General features: G+C 46.9%; 1 protein-coding gene across 5 annotated transcripts in view; it reads left to right on the top strand.

Moving 5' to 3' along the window:
- The window catches only part of MIA2 (MIA SH3 domain ER export factor 2), a 72412-nt gene that overhangs the window by 13744 nt on the left and 39302 nt on the right, over positions 1-19366 (top strand). For 2 of the 5 annotated variants that reach the window (XM_040333339.1, XM_040333343.1), the window contains exons 6-11: positions 119-427; positions 3176-3337; positions 5497-5600; positions 14837-14968; positions 18610-18631; positions 18955-19043. In XM_040333339.1, coding sequence (XP_040189273.1) covers positions 119-427; positions 3176-3337; positions 5497-5600; positions 14837-14968; positions 18610-18631; positions 18955-19043 — 818 coding nt within the window. The remainder of the gene's footprint in view (positions 1-118; positions 428-3175; positions 3338-5496; positions 5601-14836; positions 14969-18609; positions 18632-18954; positions 19044-19366) is intronic. The other 3 variants (XM_040333342.1, XM_040333341.1, XM_040333344.1) reach the window with 3 other exon arrangements.

Below are 19366 nucleotides of genomic sequence, written 5' to 3'. Positions count from 1 at the left end.
ACATCGGAAGGAATAGGAAAATTGGATCCCAATCCGGACTCAAGACATGAGCTCTTATTAAAAACCGATAAAGAACTTAGTATAGGGGCAAATACTGGCTTATCTTCTCTTGAAGTAGATAGTCCAACATCGGAAGGAATAAGAAAATTGGATCCCAATCCGGACTCAAGACATGAGCTCTTATTAAAAACCGATAAAGAACTTAGTATAGGGGCAAATACTGGCTTATCTTCTCTCGAAAAGGTTGGTCTTGCTGCAGGATCAGCCAGCCCAGAGGAAGCCCAAGAGATTAAACAAGATGGATCCATCAATGTTAATGTGGAGACCTTAAGAGCTCATTTTAATTCAGAATCCACTTTAGACAAAGTGGAAGAAAACACTAAAAGTAGCCCCGTTCGTGCTACAGGTAAAGTTCAAACATTTGTGGGTAGGTGTCGTAATTGGAATTTATTGAATTTATTAAATGTTATTGGTGATATTAAAGTGTCACTAAATAAATGGTGCATTTTATGATGTTTATACTCACTCATCACTATGAGATTCGTTTTTCTGTATTACTCAAAAAAAAGAAACTGGTTGATCCCGCTACTCTCTATCTCCCCCTTGTGTCCCCATCTCAGCTAGGGATTTTGTAGCTGTTGTGGCAACTCTGCACATGCTCAGTTTTCAATGGGGTAGATTCAGAAAGCAATTACGCTTGCGTATCCATAGATACGCAGCGTAATTGCTTACTTGCGCCGGCGTATCTACTTTCCTTATTCAGAAAGCTAGATACGCCGGCTTTAGCCTAAGATACGAATGGCATAAGTCTATTATGCCTTCGTATCTTAGGGTGCATTCTTACGCTGGCCGCTAGGTGGCGCTCCCCTAGATGTCAGCGTAGAGTATGCAAATTACATACTAACGCCGATTCTCAAACGTACGTGCGCCCGGCGTTTGATTTTGACGTCGTTTGCGTACGTCGTTTTCGTCGTAAGGCTGCTCCTGCTATTAGCAGGGGCAGCCAATGTTAAGTATGGACGTTGTTCCTGCGTCGCAATTTGAACTTGTTACGTTGTATGCGTAAGTCGTTCGTGAATGGTGCTGGACGCCGTTCACGTCAAGGCAAATGACGTCCTTGCGACGTCATTTGCCGCAATGCACGTCGGGAAATTTTAGGAACGGCACATGTGCGGTACGTTCGACGCGGGAACGCTCCTAATTTAAATGATCCACGCCCCCTACGGGATCATTTAAACTACGCGCGCTTACGCCGGCCCCTTTTACGCTACGCCTCCGCAACTTTACCGGCAAGTGCTTTGTGAATCAAGCACTTGCCAGTAAAACTTGCGGAGGCGTAACGTAAATTTCTTATGTTACGCCAACGCAGTTTTGCGTGCCCCTACCTGAATCTACCCCAGTGAGTTTATATGCTAAACATTTCCTCCCTATCACATCTGAGCAGCCCATGTGACTATAGAGTCACAAATGTGGGCGTATACACATGAGTAAATGACAGCCTACTCCCCCTCTCCTCCTCCATGCCCGCTAACCAGCTAAACACAATGGGGGCGGGATATTACATGTAGATTAATGGAGGCTTCAAGTTCCATCTTATTCTAAAGCCCTGTACACACGATCGGATATCTGATGGAATCTAATCCGATGGATTTTTTCGTCGGATATCCGATGAAGCTGACTTTCATCAGTCTTGCCTACACACCATCAGTTAAAAATCCGACCGTGCCAAAACGCGGTGATGTACAACAGTACGACGAGCCGGAAAAAAAATGAAGTTCAGTGCTTCCGAGCATGCGTCGACTTGATTCAGGGCATGCGTGGATTTTTGTCCGATGGAGTGCCACACAGAAGATCGGATTTTTCTATCGGCTCTTTATCCATAGGAAACATTTAAAACCTGTTCTATTTTTTGTCACCGATGGAAAAAAAAATATGGGGCCCACACACGATTGGTTTGTCAGATGAAAACGGTCTGTTTTCATCAGACAAACCGATCATGTGTACACGGTTTAACAGCTTGCCGACCTGCCGCCGCAGTTATACGGCGGCAGGTCGGCTCGGCTGCGCGAGATCACGTAATATTCAGTCATTTCCCCAAGTCAGTCCCATCCCCTCTTCAGTTAGAACACACACAGGGAACATAGTTAACCCCTTCCTCGCCCCCTAGTGTTAACCCCTTCCCTGCCAGTGTGTGTTTAGTATCACTTTAAAGGGAAAATCCAAAATACATGCAAAGTAAAAAAAGGAAATACATTTTTGAAAGACACGGTTTGTGCGATTCGTTTCGTTATGAATCAAAATTCTGAGGAATTTTTTATTATTTGGATGTATGCAAATTTCCGAATCTCAAGAGTAATGGATTTTAATTAATCCAAAATAAATTATAATGAAAAGAATTATCCAAATTCGAATTCCAAAGTGAAGATGATGATTCCAACTTAGGATACTTTATAAAAAAGAATAGAACAGAAAATAAAAGAGCAGAATAGAATAGACCTAAACTGAATAGGATAGAAAAGAACAGAATAGAATAAAATAGAATAGAAAATTAAAACATAGAATAGAATAAAATAGAAAAGAATGTAATAGAATAGAATAAAACAGAATATAATACAATAAAATAGAAAAGAATAGACTAGAACAGTGGTCTTCAAACTGCGGCCCTAGGGCCAGATGTGGCGCTTTGTTTGCTTTTATATGTCCCTTGGGGCACTGTGCCTCTCGCTGATACGGGACACTATTCCTCCCACTGACACCAATGATGAGGCACTATTCCCCCCACTGATACCAATGATAGGCCAATATTCCTCCCACTGACAGCAACAATGGGGTACGATTCCTCCTACTGACACCAACGAAGGGGCCCTATTCCTCCCACTGAGACCAACTATGGAGCACTATTATTCCTAATGACACCAACAAGGGGCCACTATTTCTACCTCTGACACCAATGATGTGGCATTATTACTCCCACTGACACCAACAATGGGTCACTATTCCTCCCACTGACACCACGATTGGGCAATATTTCTCCCACTCACATCAACATCAACATCCGGCCCCCCTAAAGTCTGAAAAAACGTAAACCCAGGGACCCATATTATGTTTGTTTGACTGTTTGTTACTATTTTTGGTGTGAAGAATAAAAAAAAAACTCATCTTTTCTGTGTCATAGAGAAAGTGACTGGCCAATGCGGACCTGAGGAGCAATCAGCCAATGGATACTGTAAAGCCCAGCATAAAGCAGGACAGCCCATGAGGAGCGCTCAGCCTACAGAGGAGCATTGTGAGGACATCGTACATACAACCTCAGCTTACCCTACGCTGCCCTCTGCAGGTGAATTCACTCGAATTTTAAAGGAAGAGCTTACTGAGAGGCTAAAAAATGGTTAAAAAAAAAAAAAATGTAATGTCTAAGAATATGCACAAATCAAAATAAGAGTGAACACCTCCCCAGAGCACGATGGTGACGCTGGTCACTGCAATACCTACCTTCAATATGGAGCTGCTGTTTGCAGTAATTCTTTTCTACCACTCATCTAGGGGTCTCTCTTCAAGACCCCCACCAAGTACTTGGTGGAACGACTTTGGCAGGTCCCTAAAGAGCAGATCCCAACCTGGTTTTGGCCAGGTGGACTAGAAAACCCTACAAACAAATGGCCACTGCCCCCAGCTATAACTGGCCATTGCAGCAAGGAGTCCTGGAAGGGCAATGTTTGTCAAACAAAACCAAGGAAATTTCCAAGCCCAACTTACCGACCAGCCTGCGATTAGCCACTTAAGACCCGGACCTTTAGGCAGCTAAAGGACCCGGCCAGGTTTTGCGATTCGGCACTGCGTCGCTTTAACAGACAATTGCGCGGTCGTGCGACGTGGCTCCCAAACAAAATTGCCGTCCTTTTTTACCCACAAATAGAGCTTTCTTTTGGTGGTATTTGATCACCTCTGCGGTTTTTATTTTTTGCGCTATAAACAGAAATAGAGCGACAATTTTGAAAAAAATTCAATATTTTTTACCTTTTGCTATAATAAATATCCCCCAAAAATATATAAAAAAAATGTTTTCCTCAGTTTAGGCCGATACGTATTCTTCTACCTATTTTTGGTAAAAAAAATCGCAATAAGCCTTTATCGGTTAGTTTGCGCAAAATTTATAGCGTTTACAAAATAGGGGATAGTTTTATTGCATTTTTATAAAAAAAAATGTTTTTACTACTATTGGCGGCGATCAGCGATTTTTTTCGTGACTGCGACATTATGGCGGACACTTCGGACAATTTTGACACATTTTTGGGACCATTGTCATTTTCACAGCAAAAAATGCATTTAAAATGCATTGTTTACTGTGAAAATGACAATTGCAGTTTGGGAGTCAACCACAAGGGGGCGCTGAAGGGATTATGTGTGACCTAATATGTGTTTCTAACTGTAGGGGGGTGTGGCTGTAGGTGTGACGTCATCGATTGTGTATCCCTATAAAAGGGATCACGCGATCGATGACAGCGCCCCAGTGAAGAACGGGGAAGCTGTGTTTACACACAGCTCTCCCCGTTCTTCAGCTCCCGGGACCGATCGCGCGACTCCAGCGGCGATCGGTTCCGCGGGTCCCACGGTCCCGGAGCTTCGGACCGGGTCGCGGGCGACTAAATGTATTTTAGTCTATTTTTTCCTGAAAATATGCAAATACCGTAACATAGAGAAATTGCAACTGCTACTATTTTGTTCTTCAGGGTCTCTTTTAGAAAATATATAATTGTTCGGAGGTTTAGGTACTGTATTTATTGGGGTATAGCGCGCTCCGGCGTATAGCGCGCACCCCTAAAGTTGCCCCGAAATTCCTGTGGAAAAAAGATTTTTGTACTTACAGTTTTGGTGTCTTGCGCGGCGTCCATCGGCGGCCTCGTCGGGTCCTGCGTCCGTCTGCGGCTTCGGGTGTCCTCTTCGTCGGGTCCGGCGTCCTTCTGCGGCGTCCTCCCCGCTCGTTTCCTGCTTTCCCGCGCCGAGTTTGAATACTGCGCCGGCATATACCGAGCGCAGTACACTCGTGTATAGTCGGGCAGGCTCGGCTACTCTCGCGCTCACATCCTGTACGTCCAGGACGTCAGCGCGAGAGGAGCCGAGACTGCCCGACTATACACGAGTGTACTGCGCTCGGTATATGCCGGCGCAGTATTCAAACTCGGAGCGGGAAAGCGGGTATCGGCGTATATCGCGCACCCACGATTTTGCCCTGATTTTCAGGGCAAAAAAGTGCGCGGTATACGCCGATAAATACAGTAACTTTCCTATTTTTAAAGCCTTTGGCCCAACAGTGTCATTCAGTTGCCCCGTGACATCAGAGTGAGATATCGCTTGTTCTGCATATAAATAATAATTTCCTCTTATTTGATGATGTCAGTAAAGAATTTAGGTCAGTTTATTTTCACCGCCTTTCCTAGACCAATAAACCATTTATTAGGTAGTAAAAATTCTGACGTTATTGTGTCTTTACTACAGCAGAAATTACGCTTTTCCTGAAGAAAATGTGGCTGCGATGCCAAGAAAGCTACAATGACATCATCGTTCCCGTCCGCTCGGCGTATACAAGTCATGTCAGGAAGGTAATGCGCAATTTGTTTTATTTCAGCATTATCGCCAGCTCCATCTAGTGGCCATAATGCTGTATTTTTTTTTTTTTTCTATTGAGATATATCAGGAAGATAATGCATTATGGCCGCTAGATGGCGCAGCTGCTCATAGGAAATAAACTTACTAGGCAAAATATGGGGATTATTTGTGACGGTTGTGCAAATGTTTGGGAATATCCGTGTGGGGATCAGGAAGGAATTTTTTCCCTGCTGGAGGAACTACACTGACCCCCCAAAGTAAGAGGGAAACAACACTGACCCCCGATGAAATGGGGCACTACGCTGACCATCATTGTATGGGGCAATACACTGACCACCAATGAAGGGGTAACTACACTGGACAATAATGTAAGGGGAACTACTCTGACTACCAATGTAAAGGGGCACTACGCTGACCATCATTGTATGCGGGCAATACACTGACCACCAATAAAAGGGGAACTACACTGGCCAATAATGTAAGGGGAACTACACTGACCACCAATGTAAGGGGGAACTACACTGACCACCAATGCAAGGGTGCGCTACACTGGGCACCATTGTAAGGATGAACTACACTGACCACCCATATAAAGGGGGTCTGCTCTGATGCCAATGTAAGGAGGCACTACACTGACCCCCCCAAAGTAAGAGGGAAACTACACTAACCCCCCGATGTAAAGGGGCACTACACCGACCACCAATGAAGGGGGAACTACACTGGCCAATAACGTAAGGGAAACTACGCTGACCACCAATGCAAGGGGGAGCTACACTGACCACCAATGCAAGGGGGCACTACACTGGCCACAATGTAAAGGGGGACTACACTGTTGCCAATGTAAGGAGGAACTACACTGACCCCTGATGTAAAGGGACACTACACTGACCATCATTGTATGGGGGCACTACACTGACCACCAATGTAAGGGGGCATTTTTCCACTAACCACCAATAGAAAGGAGGCTTTTACTACTGACCACCAAAGCAAGAGGGCACTACACTTATCATCAATGTAGGAGGGCACAGCACTGACCACCGATGCAGGGGGGGGCACTTCTTCATTGACTGCCTATATAAGGGGCCACTAAATCACTGACCACAAATGTAAGGGGACATGAAACCATTGACCACCAATGTAGGGGGCACTACACTGACCACTAATGTAAAGGTCTCTTACTTTTAAGTAGCGTGTATGGAATTTAAAAGACCTCGCCCCAGCAACAATAGATTCCCCACACAACAGCAGACCTGCCCCCCCCCCCAGCAACAATGGACCCCCCACAACAAAATACCACCCTAGCAACAACCTACCCCCACCAGCAACAACAGATCTCCTAGCAGCCAGTATCAATAGATCCTCCAGCAGAGCCTTCCCAGCCACATAAGTCCTCCTGCCAGCAACAATTGACCTACCCAGCCACGATAGACCCCCCCCACAAAAATAGATCCCCACCAGCGACAATAGATACCCCAGCAGCCAGCATCAATAGACCCTCCAGCACACCCCGGCAAACCGTGGCCCAGATTCAAGAAGCAATTGCGCCTGTGTAACCATAAGTTACACGGCACAATTGCTTACTTGCTCCGGTGTAACGAGTGCTCCTGATTCAGGAACCTCGTTATACCGACTGCAGGCTAAAATCTGCGCGGCATAAGGCTCTTGCGTGGGCCGCTAGGGGGCACTCCCATTGTGATCAGCGTGTAGTATGCAAATTGCATACTACCAACTGATTCACAAACTTGCGCGGGCCCTGCGCCAGCCAGGTACGGAGTTTCCGTACGGCAACTTTAGCGCAAGGCTGCCCCTTCTAATAGTAGGGGCAGCCAATGCTAAAGTATAGCCGCCGTTCCCGCGCCGTGAAATTTGAATTTCATGGCGTTTGCGTAAGTGATTCGTGAATGGCGCTGGACGCCATTCACGTTCACTTTGAAGCAAATGACGTCCTTGCGACATCATTTGCCGCAATGCACGTCGGGAAAGTTTCCCGACGGAGCATGCGCTCTACGCTCGGCGCGCCTAATTTAAATGATTCCCGCCCCCGGTGGGATCATTTAAATTGCGCACGTTTACGCCGGGCAATTTTGCTGGCGCGCCCTCGCAAGTTACGGAGCTACTGCTCCGTGAATCGAGGGCAGCGGCGCAAATTTGCGGGGGCGCAGGGCAAAATCGTTTGCCCTGTGCCTCCGTAAGTTTATCGCAAAACTATGCTGAATCTGGGCCCTTGCCATAAAATACATTCAGTGTCGGAACTGCATTCCCCCGCGTTCCCGCTGGTATCAATGAGAGATATATCGCCATTGGCTTACTGAGCCCTCCAAATTCCCATATCACCTGAACTGTCAGTGTTGGGTGTTCCAGTTATTTAAGGCGTCTTCTGCTACGTTCTGATTATCGCATCATTTGGATTGTATAGAGGAATATCAGAGTTCATTATAGTTTATGTACTTTTTTTTGTAAGATTGGTAAGCGTGTCACCCGCTAACCTCCCCCCAACCCCCCCCGCTGACATGTGACTCCCTGATGTTTGCTGTAGTAGATACGGCCTCTTAGTTGCTGGTTATTAATCCACCGGTGTCACCCCCAGCTGGCACTGCGCAAATCCCCAGCAGGCAGGATCCACTTACAGCGCTGACCCTGCGGTCACTCCTCACCCTTTGGACACGCAGTGTGTCCCCTCTGCCCCGTACTGGGGGGGGGGAAACAATCTTTGATCCAAAATTATTCAGATGGAGAATTCGGAGACGGCAGAGGAGGTAAGAGAGACCACACTGAGCACACATGGAGAGTGCTGGACAAGTTATATATAGTCCCTGCAGAGAACGTGTGTACAGAGGGAGGGAATGAGGGGGAGAGAGAGAAAAGGGGGGGGGGGGAGAGAGAGGGGGAGGGGGAGAGGGAGAGGGGAGAGATGGGGGAAGAGAGAGGGGAGAAGAGAGAGGGGGGAAGATAAAGATAGAGAGAAGAGAGGGGGAGAAGAGAAAAGGGGGGGAGAGACGAGAGGGGGTGGGAGAAAGACAAGAGAGAGAGAGAGGGGGAAAGAGAGGGGAGAGGGATAGAAGGGAGGGGGGTAAGAGAGAGGGGAGAGGATAAAGATAGAGTGAAGAGAGGGGGAGAGAGAAGGGGTAAAGAGAGGGGGGAGAGAAGAGAGATGGGGAAGAGACGAGAGGGGGTGGGAGAAAGACGAGAGAGAGAGGAGGAAAAAGAGGGGAGAGGGATAGAAGGGAGGGGGGGTAAGAGAGAGGGGAGAAGATAAAGATAGGGAGAAGAGTGGGGGAGAGAGAGGGGGATGAAGAGAGAAGGGGTAAAGAGAGGGGGGAGAGAAGAGAGATGAGGAATAGAGAGGGGGAGAGAGGGGGGTAAGAGAGAGGGGGAGACAGAGTAGGGCAGAGAAATATAGATAGAAGAAAGGGGGAGAAGGGAAAAATGGGGGAGAGACGAGAGGGGGTGGGAGAAAGACAAGAGAGAGAGGGGGAGGAGGAAAGAGAGGGGGAGATGGAGAGAAGGGAGGGGGTAAGAGAGAGGGGAGAAGAGAAAGATAGAGAGAGGAGGGGAGAGAGAAGAGAGGGGGGAGAGAGAGAGGGGGGAGAGAAGATTAGAGAGAGGAGGGAAGAGAGAAGAGAGGGGGGGTGAAGAGAGAGGGAGAGAGAGGGGGGTAAGAGTGAGGGGGGAAGAGAAAGATAGAGAGAAGAGAGGGGAAGAGATGAGACGGGGTGGGAGAGAGACAAGAGAGAGAGAGGGGGGAGAGAAAGGAGGAGAGAGAGGGGGAGATGAAGAGAAGGGAGGGGGTAAGAGAGTGGGGAGAGAGAGGGGAGAAGAGAAAGATAGAGAGAGGAGGGGAGAGAGAAGAGAGGGGGGAGGGAGGGGGTGAATAGAGAGGGAGAGAGATGGGGGAGAAAGGGGGGGTAAAGAGAGAGGGGGATAAGAGAGAGGAGAGACGGGGGAAGAGAAAGAGAGGGGGAGAAGAGAAAAGGGGGGGGAGACAAGAGGGGGTGTGAGAGAGAGAAGAGACACATGGACAGAGAGATAGAGGGGGATGAGAGTGGGGAGAAGAGTAAGAAGAGATAGGGAGGGAGACAGAGAGAGAGAGAGAGAGAAGAGAGGGGGGAGAGACAAAGAGTGGGGGCGTGGAGGAAGGAGGAGAGGGGGAGTGAGAGAGTGTGAAAGGGGGAGGTAGAGAAAGAAGAGAGAGAGAAACAAAAAATCTGCAGACTACCATAAGGGACACCCCCTGCTTCTGGAAATGCTGGGTTCCTGGCTCCCGTGATGTTCCAGTATCTTTAGTACTTGGAGTATTTTGCACACTGGGTGGGGCGCAGACTCTATTCTTTATCACAAGGAACCCGCACACACGTGTGTTTCAGTGTGTTGTGTACATTAAAGAGCATTAAACTGCAAAAGTGCGGGTGAAAAGTGCGGGTGAAGAAGGTTGGCATGACAGCCAGGTAACACCTCCACGTGGGCGTCTTGCTGGGCACTTAGCGGTTGGCAGGGGGGTGTTTGGGTTAATGATTTGCGGCTCTATTGTGAGTAAAGTGGAAAATGATTGTTGGAATAAAGAAATGACGGGATCAGGATGAGGATGTGGAGCCGATAAGAATACAACAAATGAAGCAGAAAAATAAGTCGATGAAATCTGTGGGAACTACAAGAAAATCTGCCCATAGACTGGAAGATGTGAGATCCCCATCCCCCATCCAACTGGTCACGCCACTGGCTGACCTGCGCAATTGTCTCTGCGATGGGGGAAGGGGGGGTACTTACACCTGAAAATGGCGATTGCGCCGCGCATGTTACATATTGCAGAGTGAGATCGGTAATTCTCCGCCCGTTATTCGCAGTTATCTCTAAACTGATGACCTATAGCGCCACCTATGGAAAATTTAGGGTACTAAAGTTTGTCGCCATTTCCCAGGCGCACGTAATTTTAAAGCTTGACAGCGTGCCTACAGACGATCGTTTTTTTTCTATAATTTTTTTAACCATCAGATCATTTTAAACCAAGTTCCTAGTTTTTTAACCGATGGATAAAAAACCGATTGGGCCCACACACGATCCACGGTCCATCAGACCGTTTTCATCAGACAAACCGATCATGTGTACGCGGCATTAGGTTTACCGTTTCCACCAATTCACCCAAGAAACGATCCAACGGTGCCGCCGGCTACTCCCATAGGCGATCAATGAGTAGATCCTCTTTGATGACCTCTATGGTCTTCTTGGAGGACCGGAGAAACGTCATGACATCACTTCCGCTCCAGGTTGCAAGTCCATTTTTTTTTATTTTTTTTTTACGCAAAAGATTTTACATTTTTTGCTTTCAAACCCCAGATCTCCCCATAAAGAGGACCCGTCACCCCTTATTTCTATTACAGGGGATGTTTACATTTATTTTATTGATACAAATAATAATAATTGAATAAATACACAAATAAATAAAAATCATACATAAAAAAAATGTATTCAATGATTTAATACTAAGTAACACTAAATATATAATTAATTTAAATCTTAAAAAAATTAAATAAAAATAATAATAAATAACTAAACACCCTAACCCTATAGATCTCTCCATAAAGAGGACCTGTCATTCATTATTTCTATTACAGGGGATGCTTACATTTCTTTTTTTTTTTTATATTTATATGAATAACAATAAATGAATAAATACACAAATAAAAATCATAAATTAAAAAACATAAATTCAATGAATTAATACTAAGTAACATTTTATATATATATATATATATATATATATATATATATATATATATATATATATATATATATATATATATATATATATATATATAATTAATTTAAACCTTAAAAAAAATTAAACACCCTAACCCTATATATGTATTTTGTTCAAGTATGTGTTTATTGTTACTTTATTAATAATAATAATATACATAATGTATTTAATATTTAAGGTTAGAGGTTATTTCTTATTTATTAATTTATTTATTATTACATATTATTCATTTATTTTACTTATTTATGATAATTTTTACTTATTTGTGTATTTATTTGAAATGTAATTATTCATATATTATTATCGCCTATGGAGATTTTTAAGTACCGTAGTTTGGCACCATTCCACGAGTGTGCGCAATTTTAAAGCGTGACATGTTAGATATCTATTTACTCGGCGTAACATCATCTTTAACATTATACAAAAAAATTGGGGTAAATATTGTGTTTTTTTTTTTTTTGTTTTTATTCATTTAAGTGTATTTTTTTTCTATAAAAAAATTGTGTTTGCAAAACCGCTGTGCAAATGTTGTGTGACATAAAAAATTGAAACGACCGCCCTTTTATTCCCTGGGTTCTCTGCTAAAAAAAATCTATAGCGTTTTGGGGGTTCTGAGTCGTTTTCTAGCAAAAAACAAAACAAAAAGTGTCAGAAAAAGCCGGGTATTTGTGTGGGAGATCTCCTCAGTAATGATGGCGCCGCAGGCTTCGCTGGCCCCGCCCCCTCTCAGGACACGTCATGTCAGCGACTGTCCTTCCTGTGACGACACGCCGGGTAATACCAAACCAGGAAGGGGGGAGGTCGGTGCAGGGCTCCCGGTGTTTCCTGGCGGTTAGGGGTCCCATATTATATTTCTGTCTGCTGGTATCTGAGAGGGAGGAGGGGGGCTCACCGAGGATCCGGAACAGCGGACCGATTACCCCCCCCCGGCTTCCCGAGCAGGTGGAACTGCCCGGCCGGGGTCTGATGGCTGCAAGATGCGGCTGGTGCCGGTGATCTGATCGGGGAGGATGGAGGAGACCCGGGACTACGTGTACGGGGCGGTGCGGGAGGTGAGATATCCGCCGATCTGATCGTACGAGGAGAGATCTGGCACCCGATCACTTCCTTATCCCCCCCCCCCCCCAGTGATCTCCAACCAATACCACCTCATCCCTTCCTTCATCAGATCCCAAACACCCCCTCCCCCAACAGGTCCCAAACACCCCCTTCTCCAATCAGATCTCCCCCTCTGTCCACAAGATCCCCTTTTCCAACAGATTCCAAATCCACCCCCTCTGTCCACTAGACCCCCTCTCTGTCCGCGAGATCCGTGACCCCCTCTCTGTCCGCGAGATCCGTGACCCCCTCTCTGTCCGCGAGATCCGGGACCCCCTCTCTGTCCGCGAGATCCGGGACCCCCTCTCTGTCCGCGAGATCCGGGACCCCCTCTCTGTCCGCGAGATCCGGGATCCCCTCTCTGTCCGCGAGATCCGGGATCCCCTCTCTGTCCGCGAGATCCGGGACCCCCTCTCTGTCCGCGAGATCCGGGACCCCCTCTCTGTCCGCGAGATCCGGGATCCCCTCTCTGTCCGCGAGATCCGGGATCCCCTCTCTGTCCGCGAGATCCGGGATCCCCTCTCTGTCCGCGAGATCCGGGACCCCCTCTCTGTCCGCGAGATCCGGGACCCCCTCTCTGTCCGCGAGATCCGGGATCCCCTCTCTGTCCGCGAGATCCGGGATCCCCTCTCTGTCCGCGAGATCCGGGATCCCCTCTCTGTCCGCGAGATCCGGGATCCCCTCTCTGTCCGCGAGATCCGGGATCCCCTCTCTGTCCGCGAGATCCGGGATCCCCTCTCTGTCCGCGAGATCCGGGATCCCCCCTCTTCTGTCCGAGATCCGGGATCCCCCCCTTCTGTCAGAGATCTGGGATCCCCCCTTCTGTCAGAGATCTGGGATCCCCCCTTCTGTCAGAGATCTGGGATCCCCCCCTTCTGTCAGAGATCTGGGATCCCCCCCTTCTGTCAGAGATCTGGGATCCCCCCTTCTGTCAGAGATCTGGGATCCCCCCTTCTGTCAGAGATCTGGGATCCCCCCTTCTGTCAGAGATCTGGGATCCCCCCTTCTGTCAGAGATCTGGGATCCCCCCTTCTGTCAGAGATCTGGGATCCCCCCTTCTGTCAGAGATCTGGGATCCCCCCTTCTGTCAGAGATCTGGGATCCCCCCTTCTGTCAGAGATCTGGGATCCCCCCTTCTGTCAGAGATCTGGGATCCCCCCTTCTGTCAGAGATCTGGGATCCCCCCTTCTGTCAGAGATCTGGGATCCCCCCTTCTGTCAGAGATCGGGGATCCCCCCTTCTGTCAGAGATCGGGGATCCCCCCCCCCCTTCTGTCAGAGATCGGGGATCCCCCCCCCCCTTCTGTCAGAGATTGGGGATCCCCCCCCCTTCTGTCAGAGATTGGGGATCCCCCCCCTTCTGTCAGAGATTGGGGATCCCCCCCCCTTCTGTCAGAGATTGGGGATCCCCCCCCCTTCTGTCAGAGATTGGGGATCCCCCCCCCTTCTGTCAGAGATTGGGGATCCCCCCCCCTTCTGTCAGAGATTGGGGATCCCCCCCCCTTCTGTCAGAGATTGGGGATCCCCCCCCCTTCTGTCAGAGATTGGGGATCCCCCCCCCTTCTGTCAGAGATTGGGGATCCCCCCCCCTTCTGTCAGAGATTGGGGATCCCCCCCCCTTCTGTCAGAGATTGGGGATCCCCCCCCTTCTGTCAGAGATTGGGGATCCCCCCCCCTTCTGTCAGAGATTGGGGATCCCCCCCCCTTCTGTCAGAGATTGGGGATCCCCCCCCTTCTGTCAGAGATTGGGGATCCCCCCCCTTCTGTCAGAGATTGGGGATCCCCCCCCCTTCTGTCAGAGATTGGGGATCCCCCCCCCTTCTGTCAGAGATCGGGGATCCCCCCCCCTTCTGTCAGAGATCGGGGATCCCCCCCCCTTCTGTCAGAGATTGGGGATCCCCCCCCCTTCTGTCAGAGATTGGGGATCCCCCCCCCTCTGTCAGAGATCGGGGATCCCCCCCCTTCTGTCAGAGATCGGGGATCCCCCCCCCTTCTGTCAGAGATTGGGGATCCCCCCCCCTTCTGTCAGAGATCGGGGATCCCCCCCCCTTCTGTCAGAGATTGGGGATCCCCCCCCCTTCTGTCAGAGATCGGGGATCCGTCTGATTTATGAATTCCTAGTGGATAAAAATAAGTAATTTGTTGTGAATAGTGATAGGGAAGAGAATATATTGATGATGATGATGGTGATGGTGATGATGATGATGATGATGATGGGGATGATGATGATGGGTGGGGATGATGATGATGGGTGGGGATGATGATGATGGGATGATGATGATGGGATGATGAGGGATGATGATGGGATGATGATGGGATGATGATGATGATGAGGGATTGTGATGATGAGGGATGATGATGATTTCTCTGCACACAGGTTGTCTCTCTTCTCCCGGAAGATCTGCAGCCCGGTCCGGACTTCCACGGCTCCTCCTGGGAGGTGCTGATCTTCACGGCTCTGATTGGCTGTCTGTCCATCTTGGCGTTTTTCTGCAGAACGGTGCGATGTGTAAGTACCGCCCACCGCGTTCCCTGACCACACAATGAGCCGCCAGGAGGGGCGGGACACAAAATAGTGATCCCTCCTGCCACCAAACAGGATCCATCCCAGTGAGTGACCCCCCCCCCCCACAGGCGATGAGGAGACGCCATATTTCTTCATCTCCGCCTGACAAATGTCCTCCGAGCTGCGAGATCTGACACTCCACTACGCCGGAGAGGATCGATGGAAACATTGTTATAAAACGGAACAAGTAAATATTGTCTTCTGTGCAACATTGTTTCCATCCATCTGTAACAATTCATCAGCTCCGGTCTGTGGGATTGTTATTAACCACTTCAGCGCTGGAAGATTTTACTCCCCCCCTCCTGTCCAGGCCATGTTTTGCTGTTCAGCACTGAGCTAATTTAAAGCGGGGGGTTCACATTTTTTTTTTTTTCTAGCATGCCATCCAGCATACTAGCGCGATCTACAGTACGCCTTTATTTTATTTTTTGGCGCCGTACTCCCAGTTTACTGCCGTAGTGAAGTTTCAGACTCCCCGCGGGGAATGGGCGTTCCTATGTAGAGGGAAGATAATTGACGGCCGGCTATGGCGCGTCACGCTTCCCGAAGATAGCCGAAATAGGACTTGCCTCTTCACGGCGCCTGCGCAGTCAGCTTGGATGTCTGTGCGCAGGCGCCGTATAGCGCCGTGAAGTGGCAAGTCCTATTTCGGCTATCTTCGGGAAGCGTGACGCGCCATAGCCGGCCGTCAATCATCTTCCCTCTGCATAGAACGCCCATTCCCCGCGGGGAGTCTGAAACTTCACTACGGGATTAAACTGTGAGTACGGCGCAAAAAAAAAAAGAAAGGCGTACTGTAGCTCGCGCTAGTGTGCTGGATTTCATGGTAGAAACTTGTTTTTTAAGGGTGAAACACCGCTTTAACTGGCAATTACGCGGTCATGCAACACTATACTTCTGAACACAAATTAAGCTTCCTTTGGGTGGTATTTCATCACCTCCTGCGTTTGTTTTTGTTTTTTTTTGCGATTTAACCACTTCAGCCCCTGGAGGATTTTTCCCCTTAATGACCAGGCATTTTTTTGTGATTCGGCACTGCGTCGCTTTAACTGACAATTGGGTGGGCATACGACGTTGTACCCAAACAAAATTGATGTGTTTTTTTTTTTTTTTCACAAATAAATAGAGGGGGGAGGGTGGGGGATGGGGGAATAGTTGCTGAGGCTACACCCGGGGCATGCCCACCCGATTGGAGTATGGACTATCTCAGTACTGATAAGACAAAATGAACAATAATGCATAAAAAATATATTATTTATTAAAATTAAAGCAGAGTTCTGGCCACAATTTCACTTTTTAAATATAAATACCCCTGTAATACACAAGCTTAATGTATTCTAGTAAAGTTAGTCTGTAAACTAAGGTCCGTTTTGTTAGGTTGTTACAGCATTTAGACACTTTATAAAATAGAAATTGACTGGGGCCATCTTAAGTGTGGGCATCATGAAGCCAGACTGTATGACTTCCTGGATTTCAGCCTTGCAGAATCTCGCACATGCTCAGTGCTGCACAAGCAGTGTCGGATCAGGTTTCAGCACCTGTGCTGTCCAAGTCGCATGATTCTTCGAGACTGGGGAGTGCACAGACTCCTGGAAAGTTACACCCACTACATTCCCAGGAGTCCGTGCGGCGCAGGTTAGGAAGCATTAAGCACCTAGGTGCAGGAAGTGGGAAGATTAACTATTCTGCCTAGCAACAACACTTTGAAGGCATCTAGAAAAAAAAAAAAAAATCGTAAAGGACTAATGACATTTTTTTTAAAACTACTGATGTAATGTTATATTTATGGGTGGAACTCCACTTTAAAATGTTGCAAAATTTGAAGAATAATGTACATCAAAGATTGGTCGGATTCTCTACTAGTTTCGCGGAAGAACCGCTTCTTCAGGAGAACCCTTATTCTACATTATTTGTTTTGCATTCTTTATTTATTGCTGAATCGCATTAGAAGTATTTTATTATTGTTTTGCATTATTTTTCTTAGATTGGTTCTCCTGAAGAAGCCGTTCTCCCGCGAAACTAGTAGAGAATCCGACCAATCTTTGATGTACATTATTCTTCAAATTTTGCAACATTTTAATTTGAATAAATAATATATTTTTTATGCATCATTGTTCATTTTGTCTTATCAGTACCGAGATAGTCCATACTCCAATCGGGTGGGCATGCCCCGGGTGTAGCCTCAGCAACTATTCCCCCATCCCCCACCCTCCCCCTCTATTTGTTTACTAATACCTGGATGATGGTACGGTTTTAGGCTCCATTCACACCTCCGCGACAAGATACGCCGCGTACGCGTATGGGTATTCTCCCCTCCAGCGGCACGAGCGTCCGGCGTCGGGCGTTTTGTCGCGGAGGTGTGAATGGGGACTTGCGTTGATTATGACTTTCTTAAAGCGGATCTCCACTCTAAAGTGGAGTCCCGCTGATCGGCACCCTCCCCCCCTCCGGTGTCACATTTGACACCTTTCAGGGGGGAGGGGGGTGCAGATACCTGTCTACAGACAGGTATTTGCACCCACTTCCGGCCCTACGATACGGGCAAAGGACGGGTTTTTTCTCTGCTTCCCGTTCGTCCCCCGTTGTGTTCTGGGAACACTCGGCTCCCAGCACACAGCGGGAGCCAATCGGCGGGCGCAGCGCGACTCGCGCATGCGCCGTAGGGAACCGGGCAGTGAAGCTGGAGCGCTTCACTTCCTGGTTCCCTCACCGTGGATGGAGGGGGGAGCAGCAGGGTGACGAGCGATCGCTCGTCATCTGCTGCGATCGGCGCTGGACTCCAGGACAGGTAAGTGTCCTTATATTAAAAGTCAGCAGCTGCAGTATTTGTAGCTGCTGGCTTTTAATATATTTTTTTAGTGGCACATCCGCTTTAAATGAGGCTATACTCCCACTTTTCTCGTTTTTCCACAAATAGTTTTCTTTTGGTGTTATTTGTACTCCCTTTTCCCTTTTCCATGGTATTTGATCACCTATGCATTTTTTATTTTTTGCGCTATAAATAAAAAAGAACATTTTTTTTTTTTTTTTATAGGAGAAAGTAAAAAAAAAAAAAAAAAAAAGGTGTGTGTATATATATATATATATAAACTAAAATGTATTCATCAGTTTAGGCCAATATGTATTCTGCTACATATTTTTGTTTAAAAAAAAACAATTAGCGTATATTGATTGGTTTGATTTAGATTTATTTTTTGCGCTATAAACAAGTGTGTATTTCTTCCAGATCTGTGCCTTAACCCAGTGTGAGACTTCCTGTAATAAAGGCTGCTCACTGCTGATCTCTCTCCTTGTGCAAGGTGACTGGTCCTGTCTCCGCCCCCTCCTGTTGTTTTCTGTTGTGGGTGGAGCCTACTAGGTCCCTCCCACAGCTCTGCTCTCTCTCTCCTTGTGCAGGTCCCCGCCTCTCCTCCACAAGAAATCAAATCAAATGCACAATTGCATCTGGAACGCTGAGATTTGTGGTGTGAATCGGCTCCATTTTTTTTTTATTAGGGGGAGGGTTTGACCCTCAGCAGGACATTATCTTGTTGATGGCCATAGTTTGTGATCAGTTTTGTGACATTTTTCTTTTGTTGTTTCAGATCAAAAGCCGATGTTACGCAGGTAAGTGCTCAGGGTGTTTTTTTTTTTTTTTTTTTTTTATATCATATTTTTTATTTTATATTTTTGTCCCCTTAACCACTTCCATACTGGTACTTCTTTCCTTCATGTAAAAATCATATTTTTTTTGTTAGAAAATTACTCAGAACCCTCAAACATTTTATATATATATAATAATAAATAATGTGTCGTTGTAGTAGTAATATAAATCTATTATTATTATTGTTTATTATATAAATCCTGTATAAGAATAATACTAATATCCTGTATAATGGTATAATAATTATAGAAGTCCTGTATTCATTTCCTTTTATCTTTCTTTTCAGGCCGGGAGTTGAAGCTCGGGGATAAGTTCACTGAAATCCTGAACAGCAAAAGTGAAGTCCTAGAAAAGCTGAGCGTTGTACAGAAACAGGTGAGGTCGCAGGGGGCGGAGTCATCTGTATTTATCTGCTTGAACTATCTTGCTTTGCATGTAATGAGTCTCTCTCATATATTTTACATTTTAAGTTGCATTAGTGAAATGAGCTTTTGCACGATATTCAAATTTTTCGAGTTTCACCTGTGTGTGTATTTATATATAATATATATATAATATATATATATGTGTGTGTGTGTGTGTGTGTGTGTGTGTGTGTGTGTGTGTGTGTGTGTGTGTGTGTGTGTGTGTGTGTGTGTGTGTGTGTGTGTGTGTGTGTGTGTGTGTGTGTGTGTGTATAATGTATAATATATATATAT

The sequence above is a fragment of the Rana temporaria genome, chromosome 13 (assembly GCF_905171775.1).
Source record: "Rana temporaria chromosome 13, aRanTem1.1, whole genome shotgun sequence".
Classification (NCBI taxonomy): Eukaryota; Metazoa; Chordata; class Amphibia; order Anura; family Ranidae; genus Rana; species Rana temporaria.
This window is presented reverse-complemented; position numbering and strand designations above follow the sequence as displayed.